Here is a 23,387-nt window from a genome sequence, read left to right as displayed (position 1 = left end):
ATATCAGAGCCAACTCTGAACTTTCTAAAGTCCTCAATTCCTACCTGTGGCATTACCATTATCATCATTTCCATGTACAAGATTGAGGATGAAAAGGATTTCCACCAGATTCAAGTCAGGTGTGGCTGAGAGGGAAAGGCCCTAGGTAGATCTTTTTTTTTTTTTTTGAGATGGAGTCTCGCTCTGGCTCTGTCGCCCAGGCTGGAATGCAGTGGCGCGACCTCGGCTCACTGCAAGCTCCGCCTCCCAGATTCACGCCATTCTCCTGCCACAGCCTCCCCAGCAGCTGGGACTACAGGCGCCCACCACCATGCCTAGCTAATTTTTTTGTATTTTTAGTAGAGACAGGATTTCACCATGTTAGCCAGGATGGTCTCGATCTCCTGACCTTGTGATCTGCCTGCCTCCGCCTCCCAAAGTGCTGGGATTATGGGCGTGAGCCGCCGCGCCCAGCCTCATCATTATAAGCTTTTAAATGATAAATTCCAATTCTTAGATAGCTGTAAAAATATTTAAATGATCTTTACCTCTTGTGACTATTTTGCTAAGTAGGGTTTTTCAAGAAATTTCTCTATTTCACCTAAGTTGTTGAATTTTTTTCGCATAAAGTTATTCATCAGATCCCACTATTATCCTTGTAATAGCTGTAGAGTTTGTAATAATATCCCATCATTAATTCTTGATATTGGTGTTTCATGCCATTGTTCTTTTTCTTTTGAGGTTTGGTTTATTAATTTTATTAATTGTGTTGATCATTTCTGAGACCCAACTGTTGGCTTGTTGATTCCTTTTATTCTTGTATTCTATTTCATTAATTTCTACTCTATTATTTCTTTCCCTTCCTGCTACTGCCTCTGAGTTTAATTTACACTTATGTTATGGGTGAGTAATGCAGACCTCTGAGTCATTGATTGTGATACCATTCTTCTTTTAATCCTTAAGAATTTTACAGAGATATACTTCATATATCACATATATATCATATAATTCTTCCGTTTAAATATATTTATAGACGTGTATAACCATCAATAAAATCAATTTTTGAACATTTTCATCATCACCCCAAAAAAGACTCCACACCCATTGGCAGTCGCTGCTCCTTGTTTTGTAATTCCCAACTCTTTTAACAGAAGCCTTGAAAGCTGTGCATTTCACTCTAAGAACTGGTGTAGTGGCATCCCACACATTTCTACATTTTATATAATCATCATAATTTATTTTGAAATATTTTGAATTCTCTTTTGATTTCATCCATGAACTATGAATTTTTTATAAGTATGTTCCTTAATATTCACATATTGGGAGTTTTTCTAGATATAGTTATTAATTTAATTTCATTGAGATCAGAGAACATATTTTATATAATTTCCTTCATTTCAAATGTTTTTAGATTTGTTTTATAGTTCACAATGTGGTCTATCTTGGTGGAAGTACCATGTTCATAGAAAAGAAGGAATCTCCGGTACATGTTGCATGTGTGCGCTATAAATGTCGATTAACCCATTTATGCCTGAGGTTGCAATTTTTTGAAATTTTACAATTAGACCTTGGTGATGACCTTGAGCAGTAGGATATAAATCATTCCACATGTTTAGCGTTCCAATAATGGAACACTAGGCATAAATATTTGTCAAGATGGTTGAGAGTGTTCAGATCTGTTGTTATTTTACTGTTTTCATCAGATCATTCTATCAGTTGGTAAGAAGGGGGTGAGATGATCTCCCTTTAATCCTTTTGAGTGTTGCTTCATGCCTTTTAAAGTTCTATTATTAGGCATATACACATTTATGATTATTATGCCTTCTGATAAATTCACCCTTTTAACACTACAAATAGTGCCTTAAAAAAAAAAATCTCTGCGAATAGCAAGTGAAAACCTGACAACAAGCTCTTGGTGACTCTGGACCTGGGCAGTCCTCAGCCTTCTGTTCAGCTGCTCTTCCCACCTCTCACATGAAACATGTCTATGAAAGGCTGAGGACATCACATCTGCATTCATGCGGGCTTCCTAGAACCCACATTACTCATTCATCCAAGGAGAGCATGTCAGTGCCTGGTGGCCACACTATACAAGGAATCGTGGAGTATCAGGAATAAGGCACGACCCTCCCTTTCCTTAGGACAGTTCCAGTTCACAGGGAGATGAGGCACAGACATCAATAACCCCAAAGTCCATGAAGGTGCAAAGAGTCATGTGGGGCTGCCCAGGCAGAGGTGACAAATGCCATTGGTGACAGGACACTGGTGGACATAGAGGGAAAAGTCCACACAGACAGGTTCCCAGGCAGACAGGAAGTCAAGGCAGTTGGGGACGGGAGTCAAAACAAGTGATGCTGGGACACAGCTCTGAGGTTTGTGGGTATCTCTGATTGAGGGAGATGGAAGGTGAGGTCAGAGAATGAGGTTCTCAGTTCATAGATTTGGGCTCATAGGGGTGTGAGTGTGTGTGTGTGTGTGTGTGTGTGTGTAAGAGAGCAAGAGAGAGAGGTCTTGTTCCAGGTCTTCTCCTCCATAGACTCTCCTGACCCTGCCCTGCCTCTTCCTGAGATGAGTCATTCACCAGGGGGTTTCCTTGCCTTGTTCCTCCTGGACCAGTGTTGTATTAGGCTGTTTTAGAGGGAAGTTTGCCATTCACACTGATTTCCTCTCTCAGGCATACATGCCCTAAAAATGCCTCGTTGATCTTAAAATGAGCAACTCAGAATTGTTCTGAGGTTGTGCTGTGGTGGGAAATCTGCTTCTTTTGAGTCTTTCGTGGCTTTTTTCTTTCTTTGTTCTTTTGGTATAAGAAGAACCTTGGATTAAGAAGCAAGCCATCTGTCTTGTAGTCTTGGGCCAGCATCATGGTCCAGGGGAAGCCACTTCTTATCTAAATATGTCTCATTCCTGAAATAAGAGGTGACCTTAAATGACTTCTCAGGGACCCCCAGCTGTGACCCAGCACTAGGTGAATGCAGGCCTCACGAACAAGCACCAAATACTCCCCTGGGAAAGGTCAGCAGAACCCAGTGACCCAATCATTGCTGCTGCCCCTGAGGGTCACTCATCTCTGTGCCCAGCCCCTCCACTGAACGAATGTTCTGCGTCTCATGCTGCTTGTCTAAGACAAGGACAATGAGGGTTCCTGTACAGTCTGGTTGTATGAGGATTAAGTGTGTTCATATGTGTATAAAGTGCTGAGAACAGAGCTTGGCACGTGCAAGTACTGTATTTCAGCACATGCTGTTGTTAGTACAATCATTCCCCTCAATGTTGATTTTAATGAAACCCCATCCTCCAAGCCACCAATATCATGACCTGGGGCCTTGCAACGGCACAGCCTCCCTCTGCCAGAGTCAAGTAGGGAGGGATGACATTCCTGGAGCCGGCACAGTCTCTCTGGAGGTGCAGGGAGCGGGGAGGTAGCCCCCATGCTTCCTGATAGCTATTTAGATTCCTGGTGACACCTCCTCCACCAGACTGTGGGCTTCAGGGAGCAGGACTGACACAGGGCTCATTTGTCCTCCCACCGCCACCAAGCGCAGACATTCTCAGAGTAAAGGGCTCATCACCTACTTCCTGGGTGAATGACTTTCCCTCCAAGCCCATGAGGTGAGCCCAGTGGTGGCCTCAGCTCACTGCCTCAGGTCACAGGTTCCAGGCTACAGCACAGGGAGGGGACCCCAAAGAGCCCTGTGGACTCTGCTGAGGAACACCAGGAGCTCCGAGGCCGAGTGCATGGCAGAGATGTGGAGAAGCAGCTGCTCAGAAGACTTTAGCCCTGCAGAGGCCAAAACATGGCTGCTATTATACAGAAGGGGAGGCCACAGATGCTACAGACATGGCTTCTGCAGCTCCTTTTTGCCTCAATCGAATTGCTGAAACCACTGTTAAGGAGAAAGTCTTAAAAGCAGCCAGAGAACAAAGATCTCCCCACAGACAAGCCAGGTGAGAGGGGCAGTCTAAGCCAGAGAAACCACAGCAGGAAGAGGCAGCGGCAGAGGCCCCACTCCAGCTGGTGCTGCTCCCCCCTCCTCTTCACCAGGACTATTGCCCCTCCCTCCACCCAGTGCTGAGACCAACAGCAGACATGGGGTGAGGGGGTGATGCGTGTAACATGACCTAAGCCATACAAATATATTACCAACGAACTCCAATGACTTAACTTTGAAATTCTTTCTTTCTTTCTTTTTTTGGTTGTTTTTTTTGTGTGTGTGTGTTTTGAGATGGAGTCTCGCTCTGTCCCCCAGGCTGGAGTGCAGTGGCGCGATCTCGGCTCACTGCAAGCTCCGCCTCCCGGGTTCACGCCATTCTCGTGCCTCAGCCTCCCACGTAGCTGGGACTGCAGGCGTCCGCCACCGCGCCCGGCTAATTTTTTTGTATTTTTAGTAGAGACGGGGTTTCACCGTGTTAGCCAGGATGGTCTCAATCTTCTGACCTCGTGATCCGCCCATCTCCGCCTCCCAAAGTGCTGGGATTACAGGCGTGAGCCACCGCACCCGGCCTTGAAATTCTTCTCATCTAACTTTTTAAAGTGGTCATTCCTAGTTTCCCTCATTCCTACCAGTGCTCTGGACAGACTTGCCTGTGGCCTGGTGCACACACTTCCCCCACTCTGAGCTGCAGTCTCCTCCTCTGTAAAATGTGATGATTCCTTCAATTTCCTGCCCAGAGACCTGGATGGGCTGTGAGTCTCTGTTACTCAGGGTCTCCTTGTGGGCACTGTTCTCACCCACCCAGGCCTTGGTGGGCAACGTGAGTGCCAGAAAAAGACCACAGGAAGGCAAAGAACTGACTCAGGAGTCCACATCCAGGGCTTGCTGCAGGGTCCCCAGTACGCAGCTGGACCTGCCGTCCCCACCTCCTCCCAATGAGGTCAACCCAGGCAGCCCAATCTCAGCACATCCAGGACCCGCTGCTGGGGCCAGGCCCCTGATGCTGTGCTCAGGCGGACACCCCATCCTCAGGGTGCAGGCTGTGGAGTGAGGGTGTCCAGTGAGGGTCACTCACTGTGGAGTGAGGCTGTGGAGTGAAGACTACAGGAAGGACAGGACTGCAGCAGGACCCGCCGGTCTGTGTGATGCTCAAGATGGCCATGTGTCCTCCACAGTCAGCCCAGAACCCCAAGCCACTTCAGAGAGTCAGGGCAGCCATGAGGAGAAGGGATTGTGTCCGCCCGGGTTCTGCTGTGGGTGGGAGGCAGTTCCTCAGCCCATGAGGCTTCCAGTTTCTGGAGAAACCAAGTCACTCTGTCTACACGCTCAGGGGCCCTTTCACCACTTGGAAGAGAACGAGTCTCCTTAGCAGGTGGGGAGGGGCCCATGAAGCACCTCCTTCCCAGAGGACAGTGGGGCACAGGGCTGGGCTGGGGGCTGGGACACTGGACAAGGAGCCCTGGGGCTGGAGACAGGAATGGGGCCTTGCAATTAGGGGACACCCTGAGGAAGGGGGATGAGAAGGGGAACTAGAGTAAAAACCAACAGGTGGAAAATCTCTGTGTTCTGCTCTGACCAAGGCTGAATAAATCCCGTGACCACTTCTCATCCTCACCCTTGTCACCCAGTTGAGGAGCCGACTGCCCCCTGCCTGGCTGGGCCTGAAGATGGGAGGAACTGGCCCTGCCCTCTTGGACTTGGCTGGGAGATGTGTGGACCCCCAGCTCCAGGAGAGGGACTGATGAGACCAGGGTCCTGGGGGGTGCACGGGATGTGGGGATGGGATGATCACAAGGAGGAGGATAGAGCCAGGCTGGAGACACCAGGACTTGGGGCAGGGGCAGGCGTTTCTGTCTGTGGGAACACAGCAGAGGGAGGCAGGGCAGAGAGTGTCCAGCGCCCCCGCCCTCAGCCAGCGCCTACCTGAACCTTTCAGGTAAGGAAGGAATTTCTTCCACAGTGAAGTCTTTCAAACAAACACAATCAGAAGCACAATTAGAACTATGATCCCTACGATAGTGCATGAGAGGTAATGAGAAGAGGCAGGAGTCCCCGGGCTGGTGGTCATTTTCTCTTCAGCAGCTGGGGCAGGAGTCCCCGGGCTGGTGGTCATTGTCTCTTCAGCAGCTGGGGCAGGAGTCCCCGGGCTGGTGTTCATTGTCTCTTCAGCAGCTGGGGCAGGAGTCCCCGGGCTGGTGTTCATTGTCTCTTCAGCAGCTGGGACAGGAGTCCCCGGGCTGGTGTTCATTGTCTCTTCAGCAGCTGGGGCAGGAGTCCCCGGGCTGGTGTTCATTGTCTCTTCAGCAGCTGGGGTTTCCACAGTGGCACTGGCACCAAATTCTTCAACACACTGGATATCATCCCAGGACGTACAATTACTGACTTGGACTTCCCCACTAGGGCACCTGGGTACACACAGAGAGGGAGGTGAGGACTCCTGAGGGAAAGCTAGCCAGGTGGGATAAAAGGGGAGCCACCCTCCCTCTCCAATGTCCCTGAGAAGGCGTCAGGGGAAGGACAGCCTCCTGTCTGGAGGGGGTCCCCCAAGTTCCCTTGTTGAGGCTGGGGAAGGGTCTGAGCATGCGCATTTCAGCCCCTCAGCCTCCCTGCTCTGGGGCCACAGGAGCCTTCTGGGTCGGGCACACACTGAGCTTCCCTGGGCTGCAGAGGAGGCCTGCGTTAGGAGGAGCCACACTCCAGGGGAAGGTCACGAGCCCTTGTGGCCACAAGCTGAGCCCCTTCCTCCAGTCAACCCACAGTACAAGTGATCTCTCACCCCCAACTGTCTGCTGGTTCCTCCCAATCATGGCAAACATTAGGGGGCCAGAGAAGAACAAATTACTCTTGGCCCTTAAAGCCCAAATAGGGAAAAGACAGGACTTATTGAGGGATTGGGGCCAGGGGTGAGGCCGGCTGGATTGGCTCAGGCCTTCATGGGAACTTGAAGGAGCTCCACCCACAGCCTTCTTATGACTTTTGTCGGCCGTGGCCACTTTTGTCTTGATGGGTCCTGCCTGCATAAAAAATATTAAAAAGAACATTTTTTAAAACAGCTTGGTATAGCAACAAATACAACCCAGACTGGATTCAAGTGTTTTCTTCTCATTTCAAAGGGAAATCGCATTTCCTAGGTTTGCTGAAAAGGATCAAGGGATCCAGAAAGTTGCCTCTTGTGCCCAGTGAACAAGTTGGTCTGGCCAAGGGGACTCGTGCTGGGGAGGGTCTGGGAAGGGGCTGCTGCAGGGGGTAGGGGTGGGGACAGGCAGATGGACCAGGAGCGGCCACTGCAGACCCAAGAGACCCCACAGGCTCAGGGACACCCCATGGGTCTGGAGGCTCCATGGGGTCAGCGGAGAAATAGGGGTACCAGGTGACTCAGGTCTTCTCGGGTTCCTGAAAGCTGTCAGGAGCCCCTGGCTGCTGTCTCACCTGCTACACTTCCGGCACATCTCTGGGGAGTTTTCATTCCGGAAGGTGCCTTCTTTACACTGACACACTGTGTCTCTGGTCATGGTGCAGGAACTTTTATGTTTTTGATCTGACAACAGAGCATAAGGTTTTGGGAATGTGTTTCCCTGATGTATCCCTCGATCTTCCTTACCACCCACCCCCTCCCACTCAGCTCAACCAAGTTCACCAAGGAGTTCTAAGGGCCAGTTTCTGCACCAGCACACTCAGGGCTCATACAGGACACCCACCCTTCAGCTGTCACCAGCACTCAGAGGAGTCATAAGAAGGAGCATAATTCATTATTTATTACATCAGATTAGGGGAAAAGCATTGTTTAGATGCCATGGTCAGTAGCAAGGGAGGTGCAAGGGCATCATCTGAGAGACTCTGCAAGGAGACGGAGGCCTTGGGGGACTTCCCCAAAGCCTGGGCCTGCTGGGGAGGAGGAAGGGGCCTGAGAACCTGAAGGCTGAGTGAGGCCGAGCACCTGCCAGGAGCACAGAGCCTGGGGGAGAGAGCCTGGCCCTGGAGCAGACCCGTGCCACTGCTGAAACCTAGCCCTGTCCACTGGGCCAGGCCTTCTCTATGCTCTAATGATCCCCCCACCCTCTTGCAGCTGACAGTTTAGACGATTTCCCAGCCAGGTGGCATGCATTATAGAAAAGATTTCTTTCTATTTTTTTAATCAGTCAAATATATAATCATAGAACAGGGTGATGAAGACCAGGTTGGGCTGGAACTTGGTTCCCTGACTCATGTCGGCTACAACTCCCACCTCATTGCCCCACATTCCACCTCTGGACAAGAGGTCCACACATTCTGTACCTGATTTACAAACTGTACATGGGAAGCAAGAAGGTTCATTGTTGGAAGCGTTGGTGTAATCCACACCCTCTGTGCACGGGTTACAGGCTCCAGTATGTTCTGATCTATGAGATCCTGGGAAGGGAGAGAAAAGCCAATGAATGAGTCACCACAGAATTCCCAGAGGCTGACAGTGGTGGGGAAACTTCTTTTTTGGCCCTCACTGGAATTGAGACAGAGAAATCCACTCTTACAGGCTTGGTCTTGTCATCCATTCAGCATCTATTACATACCTTTGACTGGCACTGCTGACAGAAATATAATACAAAATTCAAATTCTATGCAAAATTCAAATTCTATGAGAGCCATATTAAAATAGTAAAAAGAATGAGGCCAAATTAATTTTAACAATATAGTTTTAACCTAAAATATCTGAAATACTACGTTTCAACATGTAATCAATACACATCATTGAGATATTTTATTTTTTTTATGCCCTGACTCACAAAATAACATCCAACCTACTGTACATGTGATCTGCCCATGCTGGTCCACCTGACCTGTTTGCTGTCCACTCACCACAGTGGCCCCCTGTCTTCGCTCAGTCTCCCCAAGCCCCCAAAACCTGGGGTTCTCATTCCTTCAGGGCCTTCTCAAGAGCACTCTTCCTGGCTCTCTGCAAGACTGGCCCTGTCCAACTTTAAATATCAGCTCAAATCACCATCCCTGAGAGGCCCTACCAACCTTGTCTATCTCACCTATCACTTAACTATTCTTCATGGTTCCCATCAGGACATCCTGACTGTTATGTATATTCATGTGTCTTTTTTTTTTTTGAGACAGAGTCTTGCTCTGTCACCTGGCTGGAGTGCAGTGGCACAATCTCGGCTCACTGCAACCTCCAACTCCCTGGTTCAAGCGATTTTTCTGCCTCAGCCTCCCGAGTAGCTGGGATTATAGGCGACGCACCACCACGCCCAGATTTGTATGGAACTACAAAATACCTCAAATAGCCAAAGTGATCAAACGAACAAAGATGGAGGCATCATACTACCTGATTTTAAAACATGTTACAAAATTATAGTCATCAAAACTGAATGGTAATGGCATAACAATGGTAAATAAACTGATGGAACAAAATAGTGAACCCAGGTATAAATCAATGCATTTACAGTTTATTGATTGTGAGAAAGATACCAAGAACACAAAATGGGGAAAGGACAGCTCTTCAATAAATGGTATTGAGAAAAGTAGGTTATTGACATGCAGAAGAATGAAATAAGACCTTTATCTCACATCATATGTAAAAGTTAATTCAAAATGGACTAAAGATTAAAACATAAGATCTGAAATGGTAAAACTACCACAAGAATACATAGGGGAAAATTTTCATGATGTTGGTCTGGGCAATGGTTTCTTGACTATGACCCCAAAAGCACAGGCAACAAAAGGAAAAACAGACAAATGAGGTTACATTAGACTAAAAAGGTTCTGCATGACAAAGGAAACAATGAACAGAGTGAAGAGACAACCTACAGAATGAGGGTCAATATTCAAAAGATCCAAGATTTTGGTTAAAATCCAAAATACACAGGAACTCAAACATCTCAGTAGCACACAATCAAATAATCCAAGTAAAATGGATACATGGGCGTGGGACCTGAATAGACACTTCTCAAAAGGAGACATAGAAGTGGCCAAAAAGTATATGAAAAAAATGCTCAGCATCACTAACCATCAAGTGCCAAATATCACTTCACACCTGTAAGAATGGCTATTACCAAAAAGACAAAAGATAACAAGTGTTGATGATGATGGGGAGAAAAAGGAATGCTGGTACACTGTTGGTGGGAATGGAAATTAGTACAGCCATTATGGAAAACAGTGTGGAGGTTCCTCAAAAAACAAAAAATAGAACAACTATATGATCTAGCAATCCCACTATTGGGTATACATCCAAAGGAAATGACGTCAGTATATTGAAGAGGTATCTTCCCTCTCATATGCATTGGAGCATTATTTACAATGGTCAAGACATGGAATCAACCTACGTGTCCATGGATGGATGAAAAGTTAAAGAAAATGTGACACACAGATACAATGGAATACTATTCAGCCTTTAAAAAGAAGGGAATTCTGTCATTTGTGTCAGCATGGATGAACCTGGAGGATACTATGCTAAGTGAAATAAGCCAGGCACAGAAAGGCAAACACCTCATGATCTCACATATGTGGAATCAGAAAAAGTTGGTCTCATAGAGGTGGAGAGCAGAATGGTGATTACCAGGGCTTGAGTTGGATGGTGGGATGGGGAGATGTTAGTCAAAGGATACAAAATTTCAGTTAGACAGGGAGAATAAATTCAAGAGATGTATTGTGGAACATGGTGACTACAGTTATTAAAACAATGTGTTGTACAGTCCTGCCTTCTATCCACAGGGAATATAGTCCATGGAACAAACTCTGCATATACTCAAGTCCCTGATATAATTTGGGATAGTATTGCATAAAACCCACGCACATATGCTTTAAATCATCTCTAGATTACTTGTAATACCTAATGCAATAGACATGCTATGTAAATAAGTGCTATACTGCATTGCTTTTTATCTGCTTTTATTGACGTATTATCATTTTTATTTCTTCTGCATATTTTTGATCTGTGGTTTGTTGCAACCATGGATACAGAACCCATAGATAAGGAAGGCTACAGAACCCACAGATAAAAAGGGCAAAGAGGGCTTATCCCAGGGCTCTGTATCCATACAGCTGAAAATTGCTGAGCAGATTTTTAAGTGTTCTTACCACGAATACATGATTAAGTATGTGAATTAGCTTGATTTAGCCATTCCACAATGCGTACATATTTCAAAACATCATGGTGTACATCATAAATACATACAATGTTTATCTATCAATTAAAAATAAACTGATTTTTAAAAATAAGAGTGCACCTGCTGGACACTCCTCCCCCTCGAAGCTGTGCCTCTGTTGCTGTGGGGCCACTGTCTGCTGGGGAACTTCTTCCTGCCGGGCAGTGGTGGCAGAGTAAGCTAGGACCTGTGGGGACAAAGGAGTGATGGGCGTGAGTGACTTCCAGACCTCACCTCTCCCAGGCTCCATCTCACATTCCCTTCACCCCAAGTGACAAAACCCATCAGAGCTTGGACATTTTTTCCAGCTCCAAACTTTCATTCTTTCGTACCTGTGTTTGTCCCTTGGCCTGTTAGGGCTAGCTATTTTCTAAAAAAAAAAAAAAAAATACAGGCAAGCGCGATGGCTAACGCCTGTAATCCCAGCAATTTGGAAGTCTGAGGCAGGTGGATCACAAGGTCAAGAGATCGAGACCATCCTGGCCAACACGGTGAAACCCTGTCTCTACTAAAAATACAAAAATTAGCTGGGTGTGGTGGCACACACCTGTAATCCCAGCTACTCAGGAGGCTGAGGCAGGAGAATAGCTTGAACCTGAGAGGCAGAGGTTGCAGTGAGCCAAGATTGCACCATTGTACTCCAACGTGGTGACAGTGCGAGACTCCGTCTCAAATAAAAAAAAAAAGAAAGAAAAAATGACAAGAAAAAGAAAAACACTTCTGTATCCTTTTCTCATATTATAACATAAAATACATTTACGCCAGATAATGGGAGCAAGAAGAGCTATTTTGTTTTTTTGATACAGAGTCTTGCTATGTTGCCCAGGCTGGAATGCAGTGGCTATTCACAGGTGTGATCATATCTTACTATAGGCTTGAACTCCTGGCCTGAAGTGATCCTCCTGCTTCAGTCTCCCAAGAAATGTGGATAAGAGGCACATGCCACCATGGTTAGAGAGAAAAGATTTTATAAGAATTTTAAAAAACCACACACATATGAGCCCTTCATGCAGAAATAGCATTTAATATATTTAGTTTCACCGAGTGTTTAATTGACCAATAGGTGAATTCTGTCTGTCACTCACACACACACAAATACACACAGACACACACATAAACATACTCAGTTTTACAAATGAAGGTTATAATATATATAACCTTACAGAAAGTCAGGATATAGCATCAAACATTAAGTAATTACTGCTTTACAAAGGACCTTGACAAGCTGCTCCCACTAAATATCAAAGAGTGACAAAAAAGATGAAACAGCAATTCAGGGATTCTGGCCATGATCTCTATGTTATAAATGACAACTAGAAGACAACTGGAGAAATCTGAATAGATCGCGTATAGATAGTGGTAATGTGTTGATGTTAATTTCCTTGTTTGTAGAAAATACACAGTAAAGAATTCAATAATAGCTTTCATCATGCCAACAGCCATTTTTTCAAACGTTTTTATTGTATAGTTTTTGTAACTTTTCTTTAAGTTGGGAGTGTTTTAAAGTAGGAAATTAATTTAAGCAAAACCAAAATGGTTACAATGAAAGCTGCTTATGTTGGGCTCAGTTCAACTGCCTGGATCTAAGCAAGACAAAAGGTAGCTTTCTTCCACATCAAAGCCTGCCTAGCAGTTGGTGACAGTGAAGCTAACGCACGTTTCCCAAATCATTCCTTCCCGGGCTGGAGTCCCTCTAGGTTCAGGAGATGTCTGTGTCTCCTTTCTCTGCTCTCACACTCTTACACCCTCTCATTTAATGAGGGGTTTATTGGTGTTTTTTAAAATCCTTTCAGAAGACCAACTTTTCATTTTGTCTTTTTTTTTTTTTTTTTTGGAGACAGGGTCTCCCTCTGCCCTCCATGTTGGAGTGCAGTGGTGTAATCTCAGTTCACTACAAACTTTGCCTCCTCTGCCTCCCAGGCTCAAGTGGTCCTGCAACCTCAGTCCCCAAAGACAGGTGTGTGCCACAATGCCCAGCTAATTTTCGCATATTTTGTAGAGCTGGGGTTTCGCCATGTTGCCCAGGGTGGTTTAACTCCTGAGCTCAAGTGATCTGCCTGCCTGGGCCTCCCAAAGTACTGGGATTACAGGCGTAAGCCACCGCACACAGTTGGTTTTGTCAGTTCTTTCTGTGGTTTGTATTCTTTGATTTATGCTCCTTCCTGTTACTTTGTTTGGTTTAAATTTACACTTATATTTTATGATTGATTAATGTAGCTCCCCAGGCCATAATTTTCTTTTTCTTTTTCTTTTTTTGAGACGGAGTCTTGCTGTCTCCCAGGCCGGAGTGCAGTGGCACAATCTCGGCTCACTGCAAGCTCCACCTCCCGGGTTCATGCCATTCTCCTGCCTCAGCCTCCCAAGTAACTGGGACTACAGGTGCCCGCCACCACGCCTGGCTAATTTTTTGTATTTTTAGTAGAGACAGGGTTTCACCGTGTTAGCCAGGATGGTCTCGATCTCCTGACCTCGTGATCCACCCGCCTCGGCCTCCCAAAGTGCTGGAATTACAGATGTGAGCCACCGTGCCCGGCCCATAATTTTCAAGTTTTTTCTTTTTTTGACAGCTTTAGTGAGACACAATTCACATAATTAATAATTATGATTATTCATATAATTCACCCATTTAAAGTCTACATTTCAGCAGTTTTTAATATACTTATAGCTATGCAATCATCACTATAATCAATTTTAGAATATTTTTATCACTCCAGAAAGGAACTACATACCCTTCAGTAGTAACTCGCCATCTCCCCAACCCCCAATTTTTTAATACAAACATTGAAAGCTGTATATTTCACCCTGAGCACTGTTAGCCATTTCACACCACTTTTCATGTGTTATATTGTCATTATTACTTACTTTGAAATATCTTACCTTCCCTTTTGATTTCCTGTCTGAACCACAGATTTTTAGAAGTGTGTTGTTCAATATCAAAATTTTAGAATTCTCTGTGGATATTGTTACTGATTTCCAGTTTAGTTTCATTAAGTTTAGAGATCATATTGTGTGTTTTATAGCCCAGAACCTGATCTATCTTGGTGAAAGTATCATGAGCATAGAAGGGAATGAGTGTTCAGTGGATGCTCCACTCCTGCTCTTTAAATGTCAGTTAAATCAAGGTGGTTGATAGTGTGCAGATTGCTTGCCACTTTACTGGCGTTTTCACCTAATCATGCTAGCAAGTGCAGAGAAACAGCTGATTTAATCTCTTTTTAATTCTACTTTTGTGTCATGTGTTTTGAAGATGTATTACTAGGCATATACAATTTGTTGTTATACTCCTTGAAGAATTAACCCTTTTAACTACAAAGGTCCCTTTTCATCTCCCATAATATTCAATGCCCTAAAATTGTTACAGTAGGCAGCTAGTTAGGTATGAGCAGGACAGGAGAGGGGTCCCCGCTTCTGACACCAGCAGTGTTGGGCGACCATCAGGTAGTTGATAACTGTGTCTCTAAAGTAATAACTGGTTACAGCCGATGCCAGAAAAAAGCAGTTTCCTAATACATAGAAAACACCTGAAACTGATCAGCAGCTTCCCAATAAGATTTCAGGAGTGGGGAGAAGTAAGGCAAGATCCTGGAAGTATGCCAACCTATAAAACCCCAACTCAGGCAGTCCGGCTGCGCACTGTTTCTCAAGTCACCTGCTCGGCCATCTTCCAAGTGTACTTTCCTTCTTTTCTTTCTGTTCCTTCCTTTCCTTCCTGTTCCTTCCTTTCCTTCCTGTTCTAAAGCTTTTTAATAAACTTTCACTCCTGCTCTGAAACTTGCCTCCATCTCTGCTTCTGCCTTACGCCCCTCAGACCAGTTCTTTCTTCTCAGGAGGCGAAGAGCTGAAGGTGCTGTGGACCCATACGGATTCGCCGCCTTCAACGTAGGGTAACTCGGATCTCATCCACCGCTAACAAAATCAACTTCATGTGATACTGAGATAGCCATGGCAGTTTTCTTGGCCTTACACTCTGCGTGGTGTATCTTTTTCCATCTATTTACTTTCAACAGACAACATCTGTGTCTTCCTTTTAAGGCCCATCTCATATAGACAAGATATAGCTGAGTCTTGCTTTCTCAGCCCTTCCAAACATTTCTACCATTGAACTGTAGTGCTCAGTGGATTTACAGGGAGTGCAATAATTGATATAGTTGAAATAGACCTGTACGTTTACCATTTAAGCGATGATTGTCTAGTCTAATTTTTTTACTCCTTTTTCCCCTGCACATTTTAATGTTAATTACCTTTTAGAATTCCATTTTAATTGGATAAACTGACTTTTTATGCATACATATTTCCATGATCTATGTGCAAGTGCTATAGGGAATACAGTATACACTCAAGTGTTTACATTCTATTGAAGGTTTTTTAAAAATGGATTCATTGAGGTATAATGGGCATGAAACAAAGTGTACATTTTTGAAGCATGTAGTTTGGTAGATTGAGACGTGTGTATACATTGTGGAACTACCACCACGATAGGAAAATGACATGTCCACCACACCCCAGAATTTCTTCATTCTTCAATGTAATCCTCTCTTCCGCTTTGCTCCTATGTCCCCAGCAATAATTCTGCTTTTTGTCAGAATAGATTGGTTGAATTTTAATAAGAAATGGAATCAGATGGTAAGCATTCTGTGTGGATTCTTTCACATGACATAATTTTCTGTGTTTTTCTGTTTTTTTGTTTGTTTGGTTTTTTTTTGTTGTTGTTGTGACCGGGTTTTGCTATGTTGCCCTGGCTGGTCTTGAACTCCTGGGCTCAAGTGATCTGCCTGTCTTGGCAGGACTACAGGTGTGAGCCATCGCACCCTGCCCACCCTGGTCAATTGACTATTATGAATTAAAGGCTATTGAAAAACAGCAGGTGCAAGAAGATCCTTTGACCTCTTTTGTGTTTCCTAAAAGCAGGAGATGAAAGTCCCCAGGGAAACATAGGACAATCTCCTTTTTTTTTTTTCTGAAAGCTCTGCCTCCCGGGTTCTCACCATTCTCCTGCCTCAGCCTCTCCAGTAGCTGGGACTACAGGCACCCGCCACCACACTCCGCTAATTGTTTTGTATTTTCAGTAGAGACGGGGTTTCACTGTGTTAGCCAGGATGGTCTCGATCTCCTGACCTCGTGATCCACCTGCCTTGACCTCCCAAAGTGCTGGGATTACAGGCGTGAGCCACCGCACCCGGCTGACAATTTCCTTATTTTTAAGGATGAGAAGTCGAGGCCAAGAGGGTACTGTGCAGACCATGTTAGAATGGATCCACTCTCATCTTTTTAGCTCCTCACATAGTTACTTGCTTCTTCATGAGTTACTTGGTCTAATTCAGTAAATAAGTAACTGACTCTCACAGGTTCTTCCATGCCAGGTAAAACTTGAATTAAATAAATGTGTGTGCTTGTCTCCTGTGGACCTCTCTTAGGTGAATCAAATTCTCAGGTCCAGCTAAAAAAAAAAAAAAAATCGGGAGCGGGGGCATCTAAAGGAGAGCTTCGCTCCCCTCCCTGACCCTCAATGGTGACTGTAATCAAACCACATCTTCCAGGCCAACAGTACCACATCCTGTGGCCCTGCAACAGCATGGCCTCTCTCCAGCACAGCCTCTCTGGAGGAGGGGGAGGCAAGGGTGGTGAGATCTCAGGCCTCCCTCATGCTACCTCCTATTAGTTATATAATCCCTGGTGTCACCTCTCCTACCACACTGTGGGCTCCAGGGAACAGGATTCACATGGGGTTCATTTGTCCTCCCAAACTCCGGCGGACTCCGGGCACAGGTGTTCTCAGAGTAAAGGGCTCACTGTTTACTTCCTGGATGAATCACTTTCCCCTCAAGCCTATGAAGTGCGCGCAGTTGTGGCCTCAGCTCAAGCCGAAGGACAGGCTCCAAGAGCCCTGTGAACTCTGCTGAGGAACCATAAGAGCTCCCAGAGGCCAAGGGCAGGACAGAGATCAGAGAAGCAGCTGCTCAGAGAACTCTAGCCCTGAATCTCATTTTGCCACTTGTAAAACAGGAAAAACAACCTACCTTCATCTCCCCGGGTTGTTAGGAAATCCACTACATGAAGATGTGCATTCTCTGGCTGGAAGCAAGACACCAGCTGCCCAACGGCAGAGGCTCGGGGCATGGCACTGTCCCCACTGTCCCCATCCCTGACCTAGAAGCTAGAGCTTCACTGCCCTGCCACTCCTGGATACACGACAGAGGACCAGAACTGGGACTGTGGCCTCTCAGTACGGCCTGGGTGAGTAGCCATCTGCAGCCACCTGGATGGAGACATTTCCTGCTCACTCTTCAAACTACAACCCGGGCCAGGTGCCTACCAGAAGGACAACTGGAAGCATGGCAGGTAAACCAGGCTGTGGCCCTGCAGTGCCATCGCTGTCCTCACTTGACGTCTGGCTCCTCTGTTCCTCCATGGCCCCTCCCGTGGCGCTCCACCCTAGTCTTCAGAAGCTTCTGCCCCAAGCTCAGGGAGCAAGTACCAAGGTGCAGGTAGGAACAGGGGCAGCCTCTGCTGGGTGGAGGACAGGTGCCTGGGGATCCAGTCCAGAGTGAGTGACACCAGCCCTGAGGCTGTGATTTGTCCTCCCACACCTGGTAACACAGCCCTCTGAGGTTTACACAGGGCTGCTGAAGATTTTTATCTCCTCTTCACTTTACAGGCAGGAGCTGGGGCCACACCAGAGTCACAGAGCCAGAGGGGGAGCACGGCAGGGCCCAGCCATTCACAACCTTCAATCTCAGGAGTCCTTGACAGCCTGAGAGTCCGAGATTCTGAGCCGTTGGAACTTCTCAATTCCTACTTTGATAGAGAGAGGAATGGTGTGGAAGGACCTGGCACAGAGATTGGACCAGCCCAGCATTGACAGAGCCAGGACCTGGGGTCAGGAACTGAACTCAGCTCCAGGCTCATCTGAAGTCACCCTGACAGGCTGAGGATGGAGACCTTATCTCTATTCACAGGCATGGTGGGTGGCAGGGACTGGCCCCAGCTGACCAGGGTTTTCCAAGTGCACAGCTCGGAATTCAGTCTTCCCTGCTGTCTCATCTGGATCCCCTGGTCATCTACTCCCAGTACCAAAAAACTCCTATATCCTTGAAAATTCCTAATACCATGAAGAAACAAAAATACATAGCAATGTGATGTGTCATGTTTTACATCTTAGACTAGTAACGAATGAAAGCTAAGTGTAGCAAAGGTATAGGGACACAGGCACATTTGTGGACTAGGTGTGACTGTAAGCTGGGTTCAGTGGTTTTTTGGAGGAAAATTCGTGAACATTTAAAGAAACTTCTGAAGTCATTTATCCCGCAGAAGGAGAAGTAGAATTCAACTTGGAAGGAGTTGCCCAATAAGCTGGTGTGCATGGATATGTGGACACACGATACATACAAGGGTATTTAGTACAATGCTGTTGGAATTAGCAAAGGCAGTTAGGATGGGATCTAACCAGCTGCCCCTAGGCGGCAACAGTGAATTAAAATGTGGCTTACCCATGCAGTAAAATACAATACCCTTGCTTAAAAGAAGATCAATCTGAATGTACTGCCATAAAACATCTAATGTGATTTGTGTTAGCTCCAAAATTTAAAAAAGCGATTGTGCATTGAAATGCATTTAATAAGGCAAGACTGATGGAGGGATCAAAGCCTCCTTTGGGACGCATAGAGTTCACATTCCCAAAACCGTGAAACTGATGTTGCTGGCCTTGTCTACACTGGTCATCCATGCATTCTCTCTTCAGGGCCACTGTCCTGACACAGCCATTCTTCTAGCTGCCTCAGGTAAGTCCACCCACTAAAAACTATTTTAAAAGTCAGTTGTGTAATTTTTGAGAGGTGAAAATGTTACTGCTTTTCTGAATTTAGCATTAATTTGTAGAAAGACAACATGCAAACTCTCATGGTTTCTGTAACCTTGCTTTGGCCTTTTCTTTTTCTTTTTTCTTTTTTTTCTTTTTTTTGTATTACATAAAGAATCTTAAAAAGGGCTGTTAGCAAAAACCTCAATCAATCTGAAAGAGACCTAGAAGTCTGCACATTTTATACATAATGTGTCCTTGCACTCACACTACTACCCATCTCAGTTTCCAAAGCCAACTCACAACTTTACACCGTTTATCCTGAAGGGAAGGGGCCAGCCCCGGTCCTGCCTATGGGATACAGAGGGGACACACGGGTGGTAGTGGAAGACATTAACCAAGGCAGCACCTTGGTTAACCGCTTCCTGCCACTTTCCAGCTTCCTGCCACTTTCAGGACAGAGGAGGTGAAAGTTGCAAAAGACAGCGCTGAAAAGTTTTTTTTACTGGCTGTTGGTTAAACCGATCTCCAAGGAACACGTTTAAGAATGTAAACATGGGGTTAATTTTATTAACTAACTAATTAATTAATTAATGAGAGAGGCAACCGCTCTGTGTCTTCCGGAGGCTCACTCTATGGGTTCCACCTTGACTCCCTCCCTCTCTCGATTCTGGAACTTCCCTCCCTTCGCGGGCTCGGGGCAGCCAGGGGGACCGCCTCTCTGCTCCCTCGCGGCCGGGTCGCTCCTGCCCAGCCCGGGGACCCAGTTCTTCCCCTGACTCCGACGGCGAGTTCGTCCTGCCCGGACATGCCCGGCCGCAGGTGACCAGGGCCAGGCATCCCTGCCGTGTCCCCGTCTCCCTGCCCCCTCCCGGCGCCAGGTGCGCTCTTCCCCAGCCAGGGACCGCGGCGGGGACTCACTGGCAGCAGGACCGCGACGATGACGACGACGAACTTTAGGGTGTTGGGGATCCGGGCCACGGTATGGTTCCCGACGCCGTCCTGGGTCCTGGGTCGCACCCTGCCCCGGCCATCAGGCGGCCGGGGCGCTCTGTCCCCAGAGTTCCCTAGCGGTAGGAAGCGCTCCTTCACCCCTTGCATCTCTGGTCAAACTCCCAAAAATCTATCAGAAATCGTTGGCTGAGTTCGTGCGCGTGGAGAGGTTCCCACAGCTGCACTGCCAGAATCGGAGCGCAGCGCCTCTGAATTTATACCCGCGGGGAAAAAGGCGTGGTCACTTGTCACTTGCAGCGGTCACTTGTCACTTGCAACAGTCACTTCCAAGCACTCAGAAAAGGGGCATGGCCTCCCCTAGCACCTCCAGGAAGGCCTGGGTTGTGGTGGTGGGTGCATGGACGGACAGGAACTGGCTCTTTCCGGCAGCGGTGACCCAGGTCCTGCGGTTTGATTCCGGGTCCTGTCCAGGCTGTAGCCAGCAGAAGGCGAAGGAGCTGAGGCGCTGCCCACTGCGCTGCTGTAGTCTGGGTAGTGAGCTCCAGAGGAGGCACTGGAGGCCGGCCCATCCTGAGCCTGCTCCCTCCCCGGGCCGCCTGTCGCTCCTCTTCTTAAACCCTGAACTATTGAGACAAGCTCTAGACAGTAGCATGCAGTCCCACAACTTGGAGCTTGTCTCAATGGATCTAGAACTTCATCGCCCTCTGATCGCGGATCACCTCTGAGACCCACCTTGCTCATAAACAAAATGCCCATGTTGGTCCTCTGCCCTGGACCTGTGACATTCTGGACTATTTCTGTGTTTATTTGTGGCCGAGTGTAACAACCATATAATAAATCACCTCTTCTGCTGTTTTAGCTGAAGAATTAAAAAAAACAAAACAAAACAAAACAAAACAAAAAACCCTGAACTACTTCCTGGCCTAAGGACTTCAGTCCACTCTTAGCTTCTGCTCCCACTCCCTCCTCCTACAGCGGCCTCACTGACCAGTGCACTGATGCCTCTGTCTCCAGCCTCCTTGCTGCTGTGACCCAGCTCCAAGCTTCTCTGGCAGGGGCTTGGTATCCCTCAGTAGCGGGTGCCTGGCACCAAGGAGGGGCCCAGTGAACACATGAGTGGACAGAATGAAGGACACAGGGGCCATGACGGGCACATGCAGAGGCTGAGGAGTAGGTAGGAGGGAGAGGAACCCCGGGGGCATCCCTAGCCACAACCTGGCACCCTTTGCATGGTCGAGGCATAGACACTCTCTGGCTGACCTTGTGGGCTCTAGTATTGAGGCCCCATGGACAGAGGAGGCCCAGGGGAGTGTCTTCCAAAGCCTGTCCCCCAGTCAAGTGTCTATCCAGGTCAAACTGTCTGACCTTGGGCTACTCACCTCCCCATTGAGTTAAGCACACTGCTGCTGTGTGGAGAGATCCAATGTGTGGTACTGAAGGATGCCAGCCTGTGATCCTAGGCAGTAAGGTCAGTGGCACAACTCCTAGACCCTTGGGGTGAGTCAGCTCCTGACCTCTCACATGGTGGATAAAAGAGGATAGCACTATAGAAACAAAGATTTTTTTTTCTGCTCATCAGAAACCTGGAAATGATATGTCATCCTCTCCACAGGCTTGGATTTGAGCGATGGAGTGCCCTGGGCACCTGCCAGGCCCCAGGCACTGAGTTCGGATCAGAAATGTGTGCCAGGTCGCAGGCACTGAGAAATGTGTGGAGTCAGGAATGTGTGCTGGGGGCAGATCCAGGCAGGAGGTGAGAGGACAGGGACTTCAGGAAGACTGACAGCATTAACACAGAGCCACGAGGGCCTGCAGGAAAGTCTTTAGAGCACTCCAGGCCCCTTGGCCCTGGAGGGTGGACCACACAGTGTAGACTAGAAACCAGACTGCAGGCAACACACATTCTCTGTGCCCTGTGTGGAGCACTGCCTAGGGCTAATGGCAAAAGGCTCTGAGCACCTCCAGGGAACTGGGCGTTTAGACTATAAAGTTTCCATTTGAGAGGCACTTACTAGCTTGCGATGGAACACTAACTGAAGTTCCCCCTGTGACTGAAGGACATAAAATAATCTTGAAACCTGAAAAACTCATGATGTCTTCAGAGATCTTGGAAAATCTCTAACGGGGAGGGCAGTCCCCGAAGAGTTCTATTACAAAATGGAAATGGTTGATACGGGATCCTGGTGCCTGAGGAAGGCAAAGAGGAGACACTCATGAGCAGGGAGCCTCTGTTCCCCTCAGACTGAGTCTGGAACTGAGTGAGGAGCTGCTGGATTCTGTGGTCACTTGGACACTGCCCTATACGCAGCTCTTTACTGACCGACCAAGAGCTACTTAGTTTGTAGACAGTCATTCCTAGGTGAATGGTCAACATCCTATTTGGAAGGCCACCCCTCTGATGGAAGAAGGCAAAGGCAAATTGGCTAGGTGGGTTGGATTGCATGCTGTTTTCCTAGCGTGATGGAAGAGTTGACAGCAGCAAAAGCCCCTGTACTTGAGTTTTTTTCTGGCTCATGAACAGTCCTCAACGTCCTGGTCATAGAGTTGGGAAGCAGAATGTGAAAGTTGATTGCACAAATTGGGTCACTCTTGTCACACCCAACTAAAACAGAGTCAAGAGGCCATGGGGAAGAAAAATCACTGTATTACCCCCAAACTGCAATTCTCTGTAAGCCTGGCAGCTGTAACCTGAAACTATTAATAGTCCTATCTAATATCTATGGACACAACCGGCTGCTGCTCTAAGACCAGCCTGACCCACTGCAGTCACTCACCAGTCAGAGCACGCCTCTTCTTCAAATTTGACAGTGCCAATGAGCTTCCTAGAAAAAAAAAATAATTAGTATTTCTCCTTTTTTTTTTTTTTTTTGAGATGGAGTCTCGCTGTGTCACCCAGACTGGAGTGCAGTGGTGCGATATCGGCTCACTGCAAGCTCTGCCTCCTGGGTTCACGCCATTCTCCTGCCTCAGTCCCCCAAGTAGCTGGGACTACAGGCGCCTGCCACCACGCCCAGCTAATTTTTTTGTATTTTTAGTACAGATGGGGTTTCACCGTGTTAGCCAGGATGGTCACGATCTCGTGACCTCGTGATCCGCCCGCCTTGGCCTCCCGAAGTGCCAGGATTACAGGCGTGAGCCACCGCACATGGCCAGAATTTCTCCTTTTAAAAAAACCTCTAAACTTCTCTTTTTGGTCTTTGGACATATCAAAGACAAGTTGGTCTTTGTGTATGCCAAGCATTGCAATTCTTGCTTTTCAAATAAAGTGTATTAGATTTGGATATTTGTCTCTACATTCCCCATTTTTTCCAAGAATAATGGAAAACTGGCCTATTGAAGGGATGTCCATATGAGGCCTGACCCTATGGCAATCTCTAGGGGGACTTGAGGAGTGCATTAAAGTAGGACACATCCATACTGCTCAGTAGAACCTGCCTCAGGTTTGGAAAGTGATTGACATCAGCAAGAGATACCACCCACCATGTACTTCCTTGAGGTGGTCACCAGAGGCCATTAAATAAAAGGAGTGGATATGGGGGAACCACAGTGATGCAGACATGGGCTGAATCGAAACACATTCCTCTTGCTCTCTCTCAG

At 47.0% G+C, this 23,387-nt stretch overlaps 1 protein-coding gene across 1 annotated transcript in view; it reads right to left on the bottom strand.

Moving 5' to 3' along the window:
- Window positions 1-911: 911 nt before the first annotated feature.
- Window positions 912-23,387, bottom strand: part of TNFRSF10C (TNF receptor superfamily member 10c) — a 37,940-nt gene continuing 15,464 nt past the window's right edge. The window contains exons 4-8 of the mRNA XM_003823582.5: window positions 19,758-22,612; window positions 11,123-11,228; window positions 8,190-8,303; window positions 7,344-7,452; window positions 912-6,319 (exon numbers count right to left, since the gene is read on the bottom strand). Coding sequence (XP_003823630.2) covers window positions 5,884-6,319; window positions 7,344-7,452; window positions 8,190-8,303; window positions 11,123-11,228; window positions 19,758-19,937 — 945 coding nt within the window. The 5' untranslated portion in view covers window positions 19,938-22,612 and the 3' untranslated portion in view covers window positions 912-5,883. The remainder of the gene's footprint in view (window positions 6,320-7,343; window positions 7,453-8,189; window positions 8,304-11,122; window positions 11,229-19,757; window positions 22,613-23,387) is intronic.

Source organism: Pan paniscus, chromosome 7 (genome assembly GCF_029289425.2).
Source record: "Pan paniscus chromosome 7, NHGRI_mPanPan1-v2.0_pri, whole genome shotgun sequence".
In the NCBI taxonomy this organism is placed as follows: Eukaryota; Metazoa; Chordata; class Mammalia; order Primates; family Hominidae; genus Pan; species Pan paniscus.
Note: the sequence above shows the minus strand (reverse complement) of the source record. Positions and strands in the feature narration are given on the sequence as shown.